Source organism: Rhopalosiphum padi, chromosome 2 (genome assembly GCF_020882245.1).
Source record: "Rhopalosiphum padi isolate XX-2018 chromosome 2, ASM2088224v1, whole genome shotgun sequence".
Lineage (NCBI taxonomy): Eukaryota > Metazoa > Arthropoda > Insecta > Hemiptera > Aphididae > Rhopalosiphum > Rhopalosiphum padi.
In genome coordinates, this window is record NC_083598.1 from 35,556,531 (window position 1) to 35,578,296 (window position 21,766).

The following is a 21,766-nucleotide window of genomic DNA, read 5'->3' on the forward strand; positions in this document are numbered from 1 at the left end:
AACTCAATATTTGTATAATTTATGTTTATTTTATGATTAAAATTGATATTATATAGCTTAAATATTTACTAAAATAAGATCTATAAAACCTAATATAATTGGTACAATAAAAAAAAAAGTTACAGATTAAATGGGCACTATATTATTGGTACTATGTGGTACATTCAAAAACCTGTAAAAGCAAATCTAAACGTAAGTCTTGTCGAAAGTTTATTTTTGAAGAATAGACATGAATTTAAATTCTAATCAACATGACTTTTAACTATTTACTTTGTCAATACATTTCCGTTCTGCATGACTATTCGTACAATAATAACTAATAACGTAGGTGTAGGTTCCTTATATAGGTATGCTAATAGAAATTACTTTTAAAGAGCATACAATTCAATGCGTATATATTATTTGTGTTGCGGTGAATTAATTTTCGATTGTTCACTTGTTCATCGGCTATGTTAAACTAAATTCTCGCAATAACTACGTATTGTAATAAACGGTGCAATCTATATATACATTATACACATTATATGCATTTCGAAGACCAAAATACTAATGGAAATGCATAATACGACCGACACTTTAACGAGACGGACACGGCATTTCATATGAAATATATAAAATAAAAAAGTTCCCTAAGTGCCAAATTAATATACGTACTATGTATTAAACTCATACAATTTATAGGTACGGTTAGTATTATATTCTAAAAGCGTCGAGCGTTTACCCGCCGACGATCTAATTGGAATATTTTCGCAATATAATAATAATGGAGCGCGCGTTTGCCGCCAATCATCGATTTACTATCGACAACGGCAATACGTGATTACGATTTTATTTCATTGTCACACAGACAATAATCAAAATACGATTTTATTCGATTTTTATAATAATTATCTGGAAAGCTTGAAAATACGAAAAAACTTCGAAGCAAACATGATCGGCAACGCAATGCACATAGTATACAGAATATACAAGCCAGTACTCAGTAGCCTCGCAATCTGACGAGTCAGCTGGTCTGCACGGTGTTCCGTCCACGTATATACCGGACGAATAACGACGCTCGTTTGGCATATGTATGGTACACGAAACTCGAGTGATTTATGAATTTCAGTTGGATTGTCATATCTTTTTTATTGATGTATGAAATCTTTATTTTTCCAGAGCAACGGCCGGTATACCTATACCTGTGCGTCTAATCCAGAGATTGGAAACGCGGCAACGATTCTTTTTTACGATTCCGCGGGCCGTAAAAATTCACAAGCTCGTTCTGTCTCTCTCGTTTTTACGACGAAAAACGGAAAGGTTTTTATACGAAATCCCGTCCATCCATCCAAACTGCAGACAAATATTAGATTCCAAGCGGGCTATAATAAAAATAAAATTACCACGTCTTATCAAATATTGATGAGACGTTTTTCCGCCAAAATATAGGTAACTGATACCTATACCTATATTATGACATAAGTATATGAGTATACGTGCACCCAAACTACAAAATTAAACCAATAAATACATTTGTTATTAAGGTTAGGCAGTAATATTCTATATAATATAAATGTATATAACACATATTATATACTGTGCGTTCGTGCACCGCCTTGGAAAAGGGTATAATCGCTCTTTTACGCCGATACTTAGGTCGGGTTGCCATTTGAGTTCTCGATTGGTAAATGGTTCATATATTATTACTATATGATATGCGTACTGTAATGTTCTCTTTGATGTAAGACCCTTGGAAAAAGTGGAATGAGAAGAATACATAAATAAATAACACAAAATTGAAGTCTCTTGTGTGTCACTCTATCAAAACATTAAGCTCTATCTCTACATCTAGTCTGCAAACTGTATTCATATTTTTTCAATATTATGAACACAACTTTTGTAGCCGTTAGATGTTATACGTAAAATATACGTGCGCATATATATGATACCTATATTATGATGCATTGGTGTTTTATTTTAAAATCATGATATCATTAAACTATAGTAATTTAAATAATTTAATAGTGTTTATGTATTTATTTATCAACGTGAAATATTATTATTGCTATCTAGGATATATTTAATTTGTACTGAAAAAAAATTATTTTTATTGGGTAAGCCCATCGCAGTGCCAAAATAAAAAAGTTCGTTTTTCCGACAGCATTTTTGAGCCAAATTTAAGTACATATTAAATTTATAGTTAAAATGGTTTAATCATGAGTTTATAATTAACAATTTTTTTTAAATGATATGTACTATAAAATAAATATGAATTGCGCGTATAAAACCTTTTAATCAAAAATAATTAATAAACGAGGAAATCAAATTGTACATAATAAAATAATAAATAATACATTTGTATGTCAAAGTTTTTTTTAAATAATAGTTGATCAAATACATTTTTTTCAAACTATTATATTGTTAATAATATAATTTTAAATTTCATAAAAATAATTTTATTTGAGTGAATCTTTTTATTAACAATTGGGAAGATACAAGAATACAAAATAAAAATTGAATATTGCGAAAACCGTTTATTTGTTTAATATAATATTATACGTTTTCCGTATAATATATTAATTTCAAGTTTCAGAATTTACAAAACTTATTTATTATTACGTATTTAAAAAAGAAAATAGCAATATACCCGTCAGTTTTATAATATTTTTTCCAATACAAATCAATAATTTTGATTGGAAAATTGTATTAAAACAACACTACCGTTCAATATTTTTTAACGATTACGCAAATATATTATTATGCATATAATGATGTCATTACATACAAACATTTTTTCCAAGTATGTAATCTATATTGATTACTAAAATTTAAAATAAAAAAATAATGTTACAGCTATATATTTATCAAAGTAAATGTTTTAAAAAGTTGTTAATTATTATTTATTAAACCATTATTATAAAATGGATATGCGGATAAATTTAGTGCTGATAAAACAAGGAATTATCGATAAAAATTTACCTTTTTTATTTTATTATAGATGAGTTGTACTCAATATTTTAGTGGATAAAAGTGAAATTAAAAACTGAATATTATGATCAGTTGAATAATTATACCTTATTATGTATCCCGAATAAATTAAAGCTTTGATATAAAGTTGATACGACTTTTAAAACTGCTAAAACAAATTTAACGTTAATAAAGCATTTATGTTTACTTAAATATAATCAAGTTTATTTATTACAAAAGTATAAAGTAAATACATATTATTATTTTGATATTTTAATATCAATAGTGGATTAATCAAACAATGTCAATAATGTTATGATAACAATAAATATCTATTCAAAAAATACCGTTACCGTACACTGTTACGAAATAAATTGAATATTAATATTATTATAAGTAATTTATAACACTACCAATTATAAAAATAAAATACATAATTCGTTATAAATAAAAAGCTTATATTTAGTCATATTTACAATATACATATAATATTACATTCCATATTTCAATATTATTTTAATATACTCTATAGAGGTCTAGTAGGTTAACTAATTAGGTATCTACATTTAAGAAATTATTCGAATAGAATACAGAAAGTCAGAAAATATTAAGAAGCTGTGTATACTGTATATTTCAAATACAATTGAATAGAAGTAAATTAATAATAGAAGTTTTTAAGAGCTTCAATTTCATTATAAATTCTACTATAAAAATTGTTTTGATTATATACTTATATGGCTATATATAAATATTTTAGTAAATACTTTTGTTAATTCTACAATTGAATTGAATAGAGATATAAAATAAAATTAAAATATAATGTAAATACAGTTTAAAAATGTTTTTGAATATTTTCTGAACGATTTTAAAGGTGTGAAATGTCACGGAACAGTTCCAATAGTTAATAATAATAGCTATATACTACAAATCGCAACGACATTATAAAGTAAAAATAATTATATAAAGACACAAGATGAATAAGAAAACCAATATTTACATAACGCTGTAGAAAAACAACAACCATGACAAGACAATGCGTTTGTCTCAACCTTATAATATGTAAACGAATTTTTGGAAATGTGTAAATCAAACCAAAAGGCCGAAGACCACAGTTCACTGGATTTATTTAAGTATGTATCATATTATATTTATAAAAAAAAAAATTAAAATAGCATATCATACATTTCTTTTCTTTTCTGATTAATAATTTAAAATTATACACTCAGAAAATGTAATTAAAATAAAATAAAATCTAACAATGATATATTAATAAAAATTGATGTTAAGTTTTAAGCTTATAGTTGTGTTTTAGGGAGAAAAATCAAAACAAAAAGCACAAATTGTATTTAAATTTGAAAATTAAATTTAAAGCAAATTACACGTTATCTGTAAATATTGGTTAAATAAAAATGATTTATTTCACAGAAGTTTTTGAATTATAACCGTTAATGTAATATAGTAAATTTAAGTAAAGCAATAAAATACGAATTATATAATATTAGTTTTTATAGTAAATTAAAAGCTTAAATGCGTAGGATTTACCTTTTTTTAAAAAAAATGTTCAAGTACATATTAACAAACCGGAATTTAAATAAAATAATAAACACAGATAAATAAATTAAATGTTTTATTGAACGTTCACAAAAAAAAACAAATTAATAACAATCGATGTTCAACTCCAAACGAAGTAAAATTATTTAAAAAAAAAAAAAAATATTGTACAGTGGATATTTTATGTATTTTATGACATTCAAATCTGTGTGTCTATATATAGTACACTATATAAACTTATATAAAACGAGTATAATACATATGAAATAACTTACGATACACGTTTGTACCGATATTAATTTTTAAAGTAAAATAATGTTTTATAGGATGCTTTATAGTTGAAATAACATTGGTTGGCACGCGTACAGGACGAATAGAATATTTCAAACATAATATGCTCAATTTATACATATACCAACATTTATCAGGAAATCTGACGTATTTGAGTTTAAAACATTATGTCTTGACAGTAAGCTCGGATTGTATTGCAATTTATGAGTGTTGAGAGTGCTTTATAGAATTCCGATACACTTTATCGCCCAACATTTTAAATTCGTACGAGCTAACAAACTTGACTTACATGTAGGTGCTTAACTATATATAGGTATGTGCACATAACACCAATTCACGATCGTTATAAAATAAACTGTCAAACTCGTATAAAACCATATTAAATTAAAAATACTTATATAATGTTACTATTATTTCATTATTCACAAAACACACACAAAAAAAAAAGAATTGATATCTGAAGTAAGCCACAAAAGTCATTAAAATCTATAACGCAATCTTGTGATACACGAAGTAAGATAAATATTTTTATTTTTATTTCTGCAAAAAATTATTTTAGAGTTTTGTCGTTTTCATAACAGATGTTTTTATTACAATGTAAAAATATTTTGATATTTGCTTTGTGTCGAGATGTAAATATGATGGTTATACCTATAAAAAAAAAAGCTCTTATCTATCATACTAGTATGTAATGAATCATGACGATTTTGATTTGATTTTAATGCAATTCACAAATTATCTCAATAGAAACATTAGAAACATAATAAAATAAAAAAAAATAAAAAATATAAGTGAAAGGAATCTTAGCTCACATTAGATGAAATTATAATAAAACAACATCATGAATGACGTTTCAAATAATAATACAAAAGCCAATTAACTCAAGATAATATAATTATTAATTATCGTATCGACTTACATACAACAATAATAATAGATGATTTTATCAAAGAGTTTTCATCTAATTTTTACCGTGAATAAGCTCAAGAGAAATGGATTTTTAATTATTGAGTATATAGGGCCTGTATATCAAACATCAGTTTTGGCAATTATTAATTTTAAGTGTTTTCAAAGCAAAGCTAATTTTCTTAGAAAATTATTGTTTATTGTGAATTTATGAAACATTATTACTTCCAATATTTATTTATGGTTCACATATTTTAAGCTAAGCTAGAGCAACGCAAATAGACATTATAGTACAAAATTAGTAATAATGCATATTATTAAATTCTGAGTGAAGCTAAAAATGTATTGATTATTTTTTTTTTTTTATACCTGATAGGTTGGAGGAAATAATATTTTTTATTTTAAATTTGTGATCAGTCACAATCAAATCTAGATAAAACATTTTTTGTTAAGAATACTATGTATAATATCTTCTCCATAACATTAAAGTATTGTGTATTTTATAAAATTAAAATAAATTACTTAGTTAGCATTATTCTATACTTTTTTAAATAGTCGAATTTCGAAAACAGCGATACTTAATCATGAAATGCATAACAAAAAAAAACAAATTCATTCAATTCTTAATGATAAAAGTTTATACGAATTAAAAAGGAAACTAATAATAAAAACAATACCTTTGTATTTTTACTGTACAATAGCGTCAAAGATCCAGTTATTATTATTATTATTTTTATCGTTATTGTGATTTTTAATTACCGGTCTTGTGTCTTCTGGGCGCAAATTCCTCGGAAGCCGATTCAAATCGGACAACGGTGTTTCCCTACTAAGTATAATACTAACAATTTGACCTCTTAAAATAATAATAATAATAATAAGTATAATATTATGTATTCAAGTGAATTAAAAACGGGATTAATAGTCGATATTAATTTAAAAAAGAGATCAAACGGTGTGCTTTCACTTGTATCGAAATACTGCACTAACGAGAGTAGCTATGTTATTCTTATTGAGCATACAAAATAAATATCATGAGGTACCCGATTTTAACATAGGTAAAAAATAAAGATATCCCATGTCGGTTACAAAGCCTTTTAATATAATTTATTATAATAAGTATAACATGTTTTTAGATGTATGTGTAGGTAGGTACCTAATTTAAAATGACTCCTCTGCTAAATACTTCATTAATTGTCTTACATTTTTGATCAATTGTAGATTTTTAAAAGCTTCGTTTAATTGAATACTAAGTCCTAAATCATATTATATTTACGTAATGAAGCGTGTTATTATACTCATTTGTATTCCAATTCAACGTTTTAATACATCAGTCGTCAATTGTGTCTCATATAATATTGTAACTAATGTAACTTGTAAACCAAAGACAACAATTATTTTCGTTAATATACAAAAGATAAACAAAAACAGAAACATGACAATTTTAGTTATTATAAAAATAAAAATTCACTAAAACCATAATAATGTTAAAACGTCAAATGTTCGATATGCTGGTCAAAAGTACTAAAACCATTACGTTATGTGAAGGTTTTAAAGGTATTGAATTTAACTTTTCTAAAATTAATATTTTAATTTTGGGTTTGATCTAATATTAAATTAATAATTGACTTAGTACTTAATAATAATTAAAAGCAATTCCACACGTTTATATGCCATTGCCCACTATTAAACGATATAATATTATTATGTATCATAGTTGTAGGTGCGCTATATAACGTCATCCAGTCGACATAATATGCAAATTTCAAATAACAAACTGGTCCTGTAGATTAGGTTAATATGTTATGCTATCGATATCGATATTTATTTGATATTCCAAAGTGATAGATATTTGATTGTATATTGTAGGTATATTATCTTTTAAATGTTCAATGAAATAATTTATATGATGTATACGTAGGTATAAATTTAATTAATTCTATAATATAGATAGCTGGCAAACTGTGATGTAAGTCGAATATAATTATGAAAAAAACATGATCTCGATAAACTATGAAAATTATATCAAATGGTTACATAATAATAAAAAAAATGAAGACATGCATTTGATTTTTGGTTCTTAGCCGTTGAAACGTAGACAATTTTGAAATATATATTAATTTAAGGAATATACAGTGCCATCTGTTGGCAAAACTACTTTTGAATAAGATGAAGTACGTTCAGTACACCCTTGTGAAATATCCTCAGAATAAAATTTGAATCGTCGCCCTGTAGATTGTTTGTCATAGCATGTATTGATAACATAAATAATTAAGAACGTTGAATAGTTATTACTATTAGGATGTTTATGAATTGCCTTGCGATACAAACAGACAAATAAAGATGTTTATGACCTAAAAATTACAAACAAAAATCTACTTAAATAAGTGAAAAAAAAAAATTTAAAAATAATAATTATCATTACAGATTTACAAATATAGCCGATATAGTTATATAGAATGATAATATGTATCAGATTAATTCAAAATATGAGTTCAAAATTAATAGACAATAACATACATTTCAATTTTAAGTTTAATTTACACTGAAAAAAAAAAGTAACTAAAATAATTAAAAATTATGTAAATTACATTTATTAAACATAAATTTTCTTTAAAATATAAAATTTGAAAAGTGCACCACATTATACAAATGGCGTTAAAAAACAAAAATAAATAAGTATATTCTGGATAAAAAAAAATTAACTCATTTTTAGTTAAGATTAACAAAGAAAAAAATGTAAGTCACCAACATCCTATCCCTAATCATTACCTATATAGATAAAATATTGAAATTAAATAATAAATTGCAATTTTTTGACAGCTCGTATGAAAATAAAACCTGAATAAAATTTTACAGTAAAAATTGGCTTAAACGTTTAAATACTTTTAATTTCCAACTTCTAAGTACCTACTGCATTAATTATTTGTATTAATTTACTATTTTGTATTGACATAGATGAATAACAGCAATCGAGTTCCATATCATGTTGTTGCCTTTATGAATAAGTATTGTAAAACAAATGTTCTCGTATATACATTATAATAGAGTAGTTATTAATGTGACATGGTAGTCAAATAATTAATTATAATGTCACATTGGTTAATGCAACAGGTTTAATTCAACAGTTAAACTTATAAACGTTAAATTAATTATATGGTATATGGTTAATTATGGTACTCTAATATAAGTCATTATGCATTTATGCATAGTGGACAAAAATATTGACTTTATAATTCATGATATTTATACATAGCTTTTAAGTATGAATTATATATTTACAAAAAATAAAAGCATGGTGGTTGTCTTATATATAATAAGCCATTTTGTTTAAAGACAAGTAAATTGTGGTTCACACAGGCCCACTACATTTTATTTTGACTCATTAATATTATCACACACAATAGTATACAACCCACACGTACCTAATATGGTTACACTTAATACTTATAAATTTACCATATAATTATATTAATATATTAATACCTATTAAGGTTATTATTTTTATTTTATTTTGCAATTTTATGTTTTGCCTAAGAAAATGTTAAATGTATGTAAGTTTAAATATTGATTAAATATATACGTAAAAATTTGATTTGTCGGAGATCTATATTATTTTGTTTTATCAAAAAACTATTAGCTCCTACCTACTTCTTATTATTCATTATATGTTACACTAGAAACGTGTTAGAAAAATATTATTACATATAATACAAGGTGTAATAGTTATAAGTTTTAATTATAGATATTTTTGTCAGTGTTGAATTTATATCGATTATAATTTTTTGTTTATAAATTATAAGAATATTATTGCTATATCTCAGAATGATTTATTGATATTTAATTTGTGAACAGAGCCGTGTTCTTACTGTGATATTTAAAGTTAAAATTAAATGAAATTAATCAACGGTTTGCGTTCTATTATTATTATATCTTAATTTAATTTTATATAATATAATAAGGAACATGGGTTTTATGAATCATTATTTTCAACCCTAGTATAGTAGTATGTGTAGAGAGTCGAGTACAAACCCCTCGATACCAGCACTTTCATCCCTGGAGGTTAAATGTGCTGAAATTCAATACCATAAGGCGAGAATGCGTGATTCCCGTATAAATAATTGTGAAAATATTAAATTAAAGCTTATATCTTACTCACTATACTCGAATTTCGTTTATAATATCGCCGTTTGTCTTACGCAATTTACTAGTCTTTCACACGTCTACGCTTATGTGTGATAACTGATAAGCCTACACAGGGATACTATCAAATGTTATATCTCATGCCTTTAAATCATATCTAATTTAACAATTATTAATATTAGTTTTAAAATGAACTAAGGTAATGTAAAGACTTACAGGCAACTATACATATTAGGACACCAATAAAATGTTCTTCCGAGATTGGAATGGAAAACATGTTATCAAATATCTTGTACATCTATATTTAAGTATTAAATAGTATATAATATATTATACATATTTTTATGAAAATCTTCAGTTTTTTTCGTTAGAAAATCCAAAGGTGTCAATTAGCTGTGCTGAGATAGAACAGTTTTTCGCTGAGTCATCGTGCAGATGTACTATGCAATTTAAATATCTAATCTAAAATGTCTAAGACGAATTAATTTAACATAATTACTAGGTAGTATGTTTAAACCTGCATTATTAGTAAGATAGATAGAGTACTTATTCACGCATGTCACAATTTCCTATTAATCAAGTAACCATACAAAGGATTAGGGAATGCCTCGATTACTTTTACGGCTACCAAAGAGATTTTAAAAATAAATAAAAATAATTTAGCTTACAAGAAAATTGATCACGTGAAATATCTAAAACTAGGATGAACATTCTTTCTAAATCGTTAATAATTATCAAAAAATAAAATAAAACTTAAAATTATTTAACAAAACTATTGTAATATATTAATATATTATTTTATTTTAATTATTTACAAACATTGTTATACCCTCTGAATGATGGTATGCGCTATATTATTATATAATACACCTAAGTCAAAACATATGCTATATTGTAATATATAATATTATGTGTATGCTCTCATTTTTCGTAATATTTGTTTTATTTTAATTACATATGTAATTAATTATATAATAATATGTATACTAATAAACAATATAAAGATGGGCATTTCGTGAATAATTATTATTATTTCTTAATGAGTTGATGTAACTCGATTCATTTCTTACTTAATTTATCTACGTGAAAAATCTTATATAGTAGGGATTTATATACAGTTCCAGAGTATAAATACCGTAAACAATGTTTCAATAATCATCAGTGTACTTATTTTATTTTTTGTGAAAACAAATTTATCTTAAAACATCACGTTTGTAAAAGTGTAAGGTATCTACTGAACATTCAAAATGGCCACTAAGGTAAGATTATATACACCTATACATTAATATATTATTTACTAAATTTAGAGGAATACAATATTAGCATTTTAATTTTGACTATATTTTACGACACAATATGTATATTAATTTTATTTAATATCCATTTATTTGTATATTCATAAAAATATAATATTTAATAAACATTACATAAAATAGTATAATATCATAGTGATAAATAAAAATATTTTGTGTGAAATTTGGTAAATATTTTGTCTGTAATAACCAAATTAATCAATTAATTAGATAATTTTAACTATATAATATGGAGGTTCTGATTTAGTCAGTCGATGCCAGATAGTTGATACAAATTTTCTTTTATACGAAAAATATTTATCATCACACAGTATACTTCTTGTCATGGCCGTATCTGAGGGGGGTCCAAGGGGTCTGGACCCCCTTTCCCCACCCCCAAAATTTGTTTTCAGTGATTGCCTTGCTTCTTGTATAATATAATGTATTCAATGTATATTAATTTTATATTATCGGCTTGATAAAAAAACGTATTGTTGAACATTCTAGTTTATAATCTTTGTCGCTTTGTTCGGACACTTGGCCTTTGCTTATCCGCCCATCGAGTACAAAAGTTACGATGCCGACCACTACGATCACGCACCTAAGCCGTATCATTTCGAGTACGGTGTGAAAGACCTTCACACGCACGACATCAAGAGCCAACACGAGATTAGTGACGGTCACGGCAACGTCAAAGGATCGTACAGTCTCGTGGAACCCGACGGTTCCACCCGCGTGGTCGAGTACACAGCTGACCACGAACACGGTTTCAACGCCGTTGTCAAGAAGATCGACGCACCCCACCACCACGGCGAGTACTCCGATACCTCGGACTACCATCACCACGAATCACTACAACCGTCATACGATCATTCGTCGTACAAGTTTTATTGAAATTTATAAAATTTGCCAATCATACGAAAAAATGTGTTACCAAACCGTCGTGTAGTCGATGCTACGGATTATTTGTTTTGCACGTCATGTAAATTTTTTTTTCTTTTTTACGAATAAAACATTAACCATTGTTACTATAAAACACGATATTATATTTTATTATCTATATTATGGTAGACTAAAACACTAAGAATTGCTTTGAGGTATATCGTATGTTCTGAGGTGTGATTTATAATATTTTATTATGATTGGATATTTCCTTGTGGAAAATAAAAATAAGAGTGGTGTCTAAACGCTACATGGAAAATATTATCGCGTCTTGACGGGGCAATAAGTCGGGACCGTTAGAACGCAGTGGAAAAACATACCTTTACACTCACATGCACAAAAATCACAGATTTGATTTCATGATTTCATGATTTTGTTAATTTATTTTTTGTTTTGTTATTTGAACATTGGTACCTGCCGATTGATTCAATATTAGACTATTATGAGTATTATAATATTCACTAAATAATAAGCGGACAATTGTCGCTCGCTCTACATAATATTTTACCTGCCACTCATTGTGTAATTTCCCGACAAGACAATATTTTATTATATTAATATATCGATAATTTGGCGTCGTCGAAGTAATGCGTAAGCTGTCCCCACGACGTCGTCAATTCAAACAGCAAAAAAAAATATATAGATAATCTATAATCTATATAATCTGTAGCGGCGATGCCTCGTTTTTTCACTTCTTGTTGTTATCTACTCTTTTCCCGCGACGGTACAATATACAATGTTGTTAAGGAACGATTCCTGGAATTGATTCTTTTTTTGAGGAACGAATGAATGAATGAATTCCATTATTTTTTAAAGGAATAAGAACGTGAATTAATTCCTTGTTTTTAGGAATAGGAACGTAAATATTATAATTCTTTTGTTCTTCTCGGAAATATTTTAACAAAACATTTGGGAGAAAAATTTCGTTTACTAATCATGTTTTTAATCTATATAATATATAATATATAATAGATGAGCCTACCAATTTTTTATTCACATATGACTTAGTGTTCTGATTAGTGTCTAGTGATTAATGATTATGGTAATAATTGATTATTTGGGATATAATTGAAATAATTTTTTTTAAATATTAATTGATAATTGTACTTAAAATTAAAATATTTAGAATCATAAAATAATCTTATTAAGTAGGTATTAATGTAAACTAAGGTAACTAGGAACCAGATACTTTTTTAGAGGAACGAGAAAAAGAACGAGTTCCTTTCTTATAGGAACGAGGAATTGAACGGATTCCTAAATAAAAGGAATTTTAACAACATTGAGTCAATATGACGAAAACTATCGCGTCGGTGAGCTAGACTGATGCAGCTTATTATATATTATAATAATGCAACATTAATGGATATTGTACAATATTAATTACTGGAACGAGTTACGGTCGTATTATTAGATTTATTATTATTATTATTATTGTTACAACGTAATATAATATTAATTATTATTATTCCATCTTCCTACAATTAATAACCACTAGTTAGTAATTTGTTGCATTGACCGTAATCCGTAAATGTTTATAATTTGTTTAGTGTTGCATTTTTCCATTAAACCTAATAATCATGTTGAAAATAAAAAAAAATAACTTACATCATGAAAATGTTAATATTACAAAAAATTTAAATACATCTTTAAGAATATACTTCACGCTTGGTTATAATTAATTAAAGCAATCAATGTTTTCCTTGAAGAAACCCTTTTAACCAAGAAATTTTAGATTTAAGCTTTTTAATATAATCATTTCCAATTAAGATAAATATATAGTGTGAAGTTGAATTTTAAAAATTTCAACATTTTATGAAATAAGATATTATTGAAATCTAATCAAAATACAAAACTAAATTCAAACGATTAACTTTGAATATCTTTTTTATTGTCCTCTGTGATTGAAAGTTATGAGGGTAATGTGTAATATAAATTCAATAAACGTTACTGTAATCAATCGCATTTTTAGTGGGTGAATCTATTCATTTTAAATACAAGACAAACAAATTGATTTTTCATTATTCGTATGACGGAAGTTGTTAGAAAAATGAATTAATTACTCCTGAGCGTTCGATTGTAACATTTGAAAATAATCAGGTCAAAAATAAGAGTATTATAGCAGAGCTACTCACGGAAACTTAATACGTATTTATTATTTTGTATAGACTTCAAATTGCTGAAAATAGGAGAGTGAGTAAAATAACAAAATCAATTTATATGCGCCTCGGGTACTATCCGGCAAAACATTATACGTGCATAAATTGTATGAAGGTTGTAATTCAATATAATCGTAGTGGTGCAATATATTGTTTTTTCTATTATTAAATGGTCATTCTAGTATTCAAGAATTTTGATCGTTTGCTCCGTATTATTAAATAATATAATATTTAAAATGAAACTGTTCGTACATTATATTGTTCTATCAATGGGTTCTTCATTTTGAATAAAAAGATACACGAAATATGCATAATATATAGTAGCTGGTATCTACACGTAACCTCAACGATTAAACAATTCTCCAGTCTCAGCGAATGATACTGTACGATAAAATATGATATAATTGTATTGTACGATACCGTTCAGACGATAATGATATTAATAACGATGTGCACTGTACCTACACAAGTATTTTTATTCCATTTAGTTATCAAAATAATACAATAAAGAAATATTGAAATAATCTTGAACCAATTGAGTCATTAAGTGTGTATAATATTATGTTATGTATGTATTTTATTGGTCAATTAAGAGTCACGAGTTACGAAGTTGTATAAAACGTATTTCGAAAATATACTAGTCGTTATTTAACTAAATATTAATATATTATATAATTGAAGTTTTACTCCGTCGTATTTGTATAATAAAAAATAAAAATTCCCGAAACCATAAGAACCTTAGTAGTTTATTAAAATTCATTATTAAGCATGTACCTATCATCAAATGCTTTTAATATTGTAAAAATATCAATGAATTTAATGAAGAAAAATTATATTTTATATTGTCCATAAAATATAATATATCAGAAATTATGTTTTAATGAAAATTACTAATGAATTTAAATATTCAAATAAAGTTTTGAACTAAATTATAATTAAAATTTCTTGTACAGTTTTCAGCAAATTTATATTATTATATTATTATTTTTGAAAATAAAAAATATATTGTATTTTTTTTTTACTTTATAACGTTTACACGTACGTAGATACACATTAGCATGGATAAGTTCTCACGAGTCATGAGTTAAAAAAGATATGCATGCTTAACATACATAATAACAACATAAAATAACCCATATTTATATAAATACGAATAAAAATGAAAAGTAAACATGCATAGTGAATAAGAACCGTTAAATGTTTCCCACTCGATAATAAAAAATCAGCCGAGATTAATTTAATTTCAAATAAACAATTTAATTCTTATAGGTAGACGTTCGCCATCACAGTGTTAGAAACTAAATTTCGTATAAATTATCTGTTAATGTGCGGGTTAAATCACAAACATATTATGATAGGCCTGCGTCGTTATTAAAATGAAATAATTGGTATCGTCGCGAACCATTCATTTGGTAGGTAATTTGAAAACAACGGAACGTACAATATTATACTTACTACTACGAAAAAGCCACCATATTATTATAATATAGAAAACTATACCTAAACAGTTACGGAGCGTCGAACATATTATTTAGTTTTTTTGTTCTCGCTGCAGTTAGTTGCGCCCGCGATCCTAATAATAATCTAACACGTATCGTGAGCGTTTCGCTTGCAAAGATTTCATGTGCACGTTACAGAACGATAAGTGTAAGTACGTATAATATAATGGTATGGTATAATTTTAATGAAATATATGCAGTGTGGGTAGTTATCTCACACGGTTTTGCAACGTCATTATCCGTACGGAGCATCGACTAAAATGCGTGTGCAATATAATAATATTATTAAACGTAGGTACCTATTACGTAAGCTACTGCAGCTTTAACCGGGTCACCGTACGAATTCCGGCCTGTCGATAAATACAATACTATTCGATAGTGCCCATCACTATTAATAACTCATTGGATTGTCTTTTATAGTCGTCGGTTAGGTAAAAATATTACGATCACATGTGATGGCAACACCAGCGCCGACCGATTGATCATTAAGAGCCCTAGCGCTACACGTATAATTACATTTTTTTGAGTTTATTTTTTAGTACTGAAAATAAAAATAAAATAAAATTTGATTTAAATTTTTTGGATAAATTTAAAATAGTCAATTTGTGAATCTAACTATGAGAACAATTTTTATGGTGAAAAGATTTATCTAAGTCAAATAGTTTATTTTTAGAATTTTTTTAAAATATCAATATTTTTTGATTAAATTAATTTGGAACGTAATAACATTTTTAAAAATATGTTTTTTGAGAATATGCTGGCATGGGTATATTTCTTAAATTATTTACTCATCATATAATATTAATAATTTTTGTCATACGTTTAAGTAGCATAATTTAATTTTTTTTTTTGTCAAGTTTATCTGTTACACCCTGTATAATATATAGTACAGTATCCCCCACAAATAAACTGGTTTGTTGCAATGCAGATTTATTTCTTAATTATCTCGAGACGTTCTACTAAAGCACACGAAAATAATATTATTATAATACCGTCCGCAGTCAGAGACGTAATCCGCCTACGTAAATAATAAAATACCTTCGAGTATATAATATAACTAAAAACGACGGGTCAGCCCTATTGCATTGTCGGAATGTATACAGTATACTGCATTGTAGGTATTATACATAATAATGTTATTGGTGATGGGGATTTTCCGTAAGAAAACTGTCGGAATTTTACTGAATGGTTTTAGCAGTAAATGGGTAGGTACAAAATATTGCTATAATTTTCTTATTGTGTTTCTATATAATTGTAAAAAATAGTGCGCATGCAGAGGCACGAAAAAAACACTGATGTTTTTGCGACCGCCGAGGGAAATTTGTTATCGCCGCCATTTTTAGCGAATTTAATATTATTCACATTGTTGTCTTATAGATTCTGATGAGGAGCATATTATTTATTACTTTTGTTATTAGTGTTAGGATGTTGATGACCTAAAAAACATACAAAAATGACCTAAAAAAAATGCAAAAATGCCTTAAAAGCTTCAAAAAATGACCTTAAAAATGGTCATTAGAGATATAGGCGTGATAATGGGTGTAATAGTAATTTAAAATATGAATTATAGATTATAATATTAATAAAATAATAAACAATAGTATACAATTACATTTTAAGCATTACATCAAATTATTAAAAATAAATTAAAAAGTAAAATATAAATTAAATTAGATTTTAAATAAATTAAATTTGTTTCCAAACTTGAGTTTAACACTTGCTCTAAAATCTAAAATTGCTCCACATTGTACAAAAACTATAAAAAATGACGTTAAAAAAACAAAAAAATGCAAAATAAAATTAGAATATTCTGTATCAAGAGAGCATGAATCAAATTATTAGCTAGAATAGCATTGTATAGAATTAAAGGAAAAAAAATGCAAAAGTTATCAACATCCTAACTCTAAACTTATTGTTATTAATACTATTCGTTTTATAATGATTTTTTTTATCATTTAATTGTTCTAATAAAGAAACGTTTTTAGCAGAAATAAGGTTACCTATAAAAAACTAGTGTCAAATAACTCAAATATTGCAGATCTATAGTCTCGGTGGTACTTGAAGGAGGACATATTTTCGACAATTTTGTCAGTCGCAGTCTTACAAATTATGGTTTAATATTACAAACCGTAAACGATAAAAAACTTATGCTGACTGATTAACAGTTTTATAGACATTTCCATGAGCACAATTATAACAGTCAGTGTTGCTATATTTATTCCTTTTTTTTAACTTAGTGATTTATAATTGCTCTTAAATTTAATTTTATCATTACCTTCCAATGTAATGTACGAGTATCTAATGGCGGTACCTATTTCTAGTATTTACAATTTCTAGTCCAAAACTTTATCATAATATATTTTCAGAATCGTGAAATGGCCACCTCTATACAATAATATAAAACTATTATAATTATAGTAATGTCATCGTTATAAAAAAGGTTTTCTGCCGGCAACTTTTATGACGAAAGGAAACGGTAAGGTGCAAAAATGTGTGTTGTGTTTTGGGTTTTGTTCATGTGTCATAATCATCGACAGAAATTGGTTACATTCCACTTGTGGACTCGTCTAATTATTATTAATAGAAACAATATAATATTATTAAAATTAATTATCATTTAGTTTTTACCGCATACGAATAGTGCCCCGACATCTAGCGGATTGTATTATCAACGTTGTTCGACATTCACGAAATCTTTCTTGCGATTTAGTAGTAAACTTCATTCGAACGAAATACAACACGTCGCGAGAACAACTTTATTGTACTGAATTAATCGAGTGCAGGTGATATATTAACCATCAATGAAACAAAAAAAAAACTGTCAAAATTATCAGTATGAATTACAACGCTCGTTGTGCACATCATAATGTTATTATAATTTATAATATCAAATGTGATATTATTTTTCATGTCTTTATTGATTAACTCTTGTATTATTTCCAACGAATATATTTGAATTATTTGTAAAAAAAATGAAAGATTGTTCAAATCTATTGTAACGTTTCGTCGGTTCCTCACTGCACTTTTTATTAGATAATCATTCAAAACAGAATTGTATCAATAACACAAGCGCCGTATACAATAACTTTAGGCAATTCATATGTCTCCACTGAGATGTCGCTGTATTATAACGCCATACTTGGTACATAAAATCTTGGTAATATTTTTAAAACACTAATAATTCAGTAAAATTAGTAAAATAAGTGAAAAGATAAAAATTAATTATATAGTTTTTGTCTTTTAATCAACGGCTATTATATTATTTACATATATTTAATAATATTATATTCATATACAAGTATATAATATTATGCATGATAAAAATCACTGCTTCAATATTATAATAATATTATATATTTCAAACGATACGAATGATACGATGATTGACGATAATTGTACTTGGAAAATAGAAATAACATAACGATATTAGTTGAAACAAAATATATGGGCAAAAGTTACAAACAAACGACTCAATATGTATATCTTTTTCTTATTTGAAGAACTTGATCTAAGAAAATAATATTACAATTCCACCGTTTCTAGTTAACAATAAGAGATTTACTATTATATATTAACCATAAACTTTGACGCTAAAAGTTTAAGCTAATTTTAATTGCGTAATACTTACGAATGATCGCGTAAAATGTCTCAAATCCTATGGTACAGCGGTCTATACCACAATAACAAATTCAATTAAATACTATATAATATATACTCATCCCTTTAAAACGTAATTGCAGTATTAAACTCTGAACCTCACTATTAATGTTATTCATAATATCATCGTACAGACGTATATCCTAATACAATCATTGAAGTGCGATGTCCTTGTCACAAATCGTACTATTGTACAGTGTTTTATTGCAGAACTACTAACTGACTAAGCCTATTTTAGACTGTTATTTGCAAATTGCAATTATTAACATTTTTACGCGTTAATGTCCACAATGTATGTACCTACTGGCTGAATAAAAAAATAATAATATATGAGCTACTTGATATTTGTTTCGCTGTACACAAAAGCAATGAATCATATAAATGATTTTAAAAATTACGATTACAAAAAATGTATCAAAAAAATTATTATATAATTATATAGTTATTGGTAGCTATAGGGGTAATAGCAGGTACCTTACAAAAATTCCAACTAAAAATTTTAGTAAGAATAAAAGTAAACGAGATCTCACGTGAAATCGGGGATACAAAAAATAGTACTCAGTCGAAAAAATGTATATTTGTTAAAAAAAATTGCAGTAACCAGCAAAAACATTTTAACCGTATAATAATAAGTGTATAATATAGAGTTATAAGTATAATAATTAAAATAAATTAAATATTAATTATATTATATTATTTTGCAGAAAAACAATTTATATTTATTTTATTGGCTTAACCGCAACATAATATTATATTTTGTAGTAACTATATAGGTATTATGCAATAGAACATAATATTGAAAACTGATATTAACCTCATTTTTCGTTTTTATGGCGCGTTGTCCTGGTCGTGATACATAATATGCCAACCGCCGTATTTATATTATGTTATAACTTTATACTAGTTATAACTAGTGCGTTTTATAGCTAATAAAACATATAAAACCATTTCGATTCGAAACAATAAAGATTCTTCTACACCAGGTCGAAGGGTAAATTAGTTTTCTTCGATTCTGTTTTATCAAACGCTAAGATCATCGTTATAATATTATATGGTCGCCCGAAGTCCGTAAAAGTCTCTTTTCGGTTGCTCGTCCACAACAATATACCCAATAAAACTATACTGGCGCTATATTATTTATTAAATCCCACCCACGTTCAATGGTCCATCAAACAAATGAAATAATTTTTCTAAATAAATATTATATAATATTTTTCTACGGTCATTTATATGTGGCATAATACACTCTAGTTCTGCGTCAAATAATGAAATAAATCATGGTTATTATTCTACACATTTCTACAACATATCTCGTAATCAGATTGGTTTGTTTATACTATTATTACGTTCGTTTGAACCCAAATGCAGCACTCGCGTCCAAATTTAATTTACACTTGAAAATTGTTTCAGACCTCAATAAGTTGCATACATTATCTACTAGATATTATATAATATAATACACAAACTTACTACTTATGTTAATATTTTCTTTAAATATCCGATCCAACAAACATAATAAATAATAATATATCCAAGGGAAATTAATTTCTTTCAGACCATGTTTTTTTATCCTGTAAAATAAACGATTTTAAGATTAAAAAAAAAATCAATTTATATTTAAGTATAGTAAAATAGCTAAAAAAATAAAAATAAAATAATAATGTGAAAAATAAATATAATGGTTTAGTTGGCAATTTCAAAGCAAACCCTAACCTCCCGTACGTAATAATATATTATGCATGGACCGATGGAACTTTGTGGTCATGTTTATTTGAACTTTGAACAAACCCAAAACTTTTAGCTTGGCTTGTACATATTTTGATTATATTGGTCGAGACATTTATTGGTTTTGTCTCTTTTTCCAGTGTGTTTTTTTTATATATATTTATTTCTACATCACATCTGTTTACTTACTACAACACTACCGTATTCGGTAACTAAAAGTTATACTTTCAATAATTCATTTTCAGTTACACACACACACACACACACACACACACACACACACACACACACACACACACACACACACATGTACATATATAGTATATTATTATAGGGATCACATCGTTCCAATGTGCGTCCGTATTCTTATACCATAGCAAATAAGTTAAATGTATATCCTGTTAACTTGGTATTTCAACGCAATTCAATTGATTAGATTGATTTTGCGACGAATCTGTATATATTGCTACTAAGGGGGAAACGATGTTTTGGGGGGTAGTGACCATAGTATAAATTAAGGTTTATTTTACTTCTGTCATGATCATGAAACCCTAAGAGACATATCAAACAATCTGCAGTGCTGTTTACATTGAGATGGACGATTGATTGTTTGTTCATTTAATTAAATCATCTAATTCTGGAAACGTATTCTGACAATATA

General features: G+C 26.5%; 1 protein-coding gene across 1 annotated transcript; it reads left to right on the forward strand.

Annotated features, from left to right (window-relative positions):
- Nucleotides 1-10,950: 10,950 nt before the first annotated feature.
- On the forward strand, nt 10,951-12,162 carry LOC132920458 (cuticle protein 7-like). The gene is made up of 2 exons (XM_060982863.1): nt 10,951-11,093; nt 11,634-12,162. Exons 1-2 carry the CDS (start codon nt 11,082-11,084, stop codon nt 12,018-12,020), a joined length of 399 nt encoding a protein of 132 aa, XP_060838846.1. The 5' UTR covers nt 10,951-11,081; the 3' UTR covers nt 12,021-12,162.
- The last annotated feature ends 9,604 nt before the right edge of the window (nt 12,163-21,766 follow it).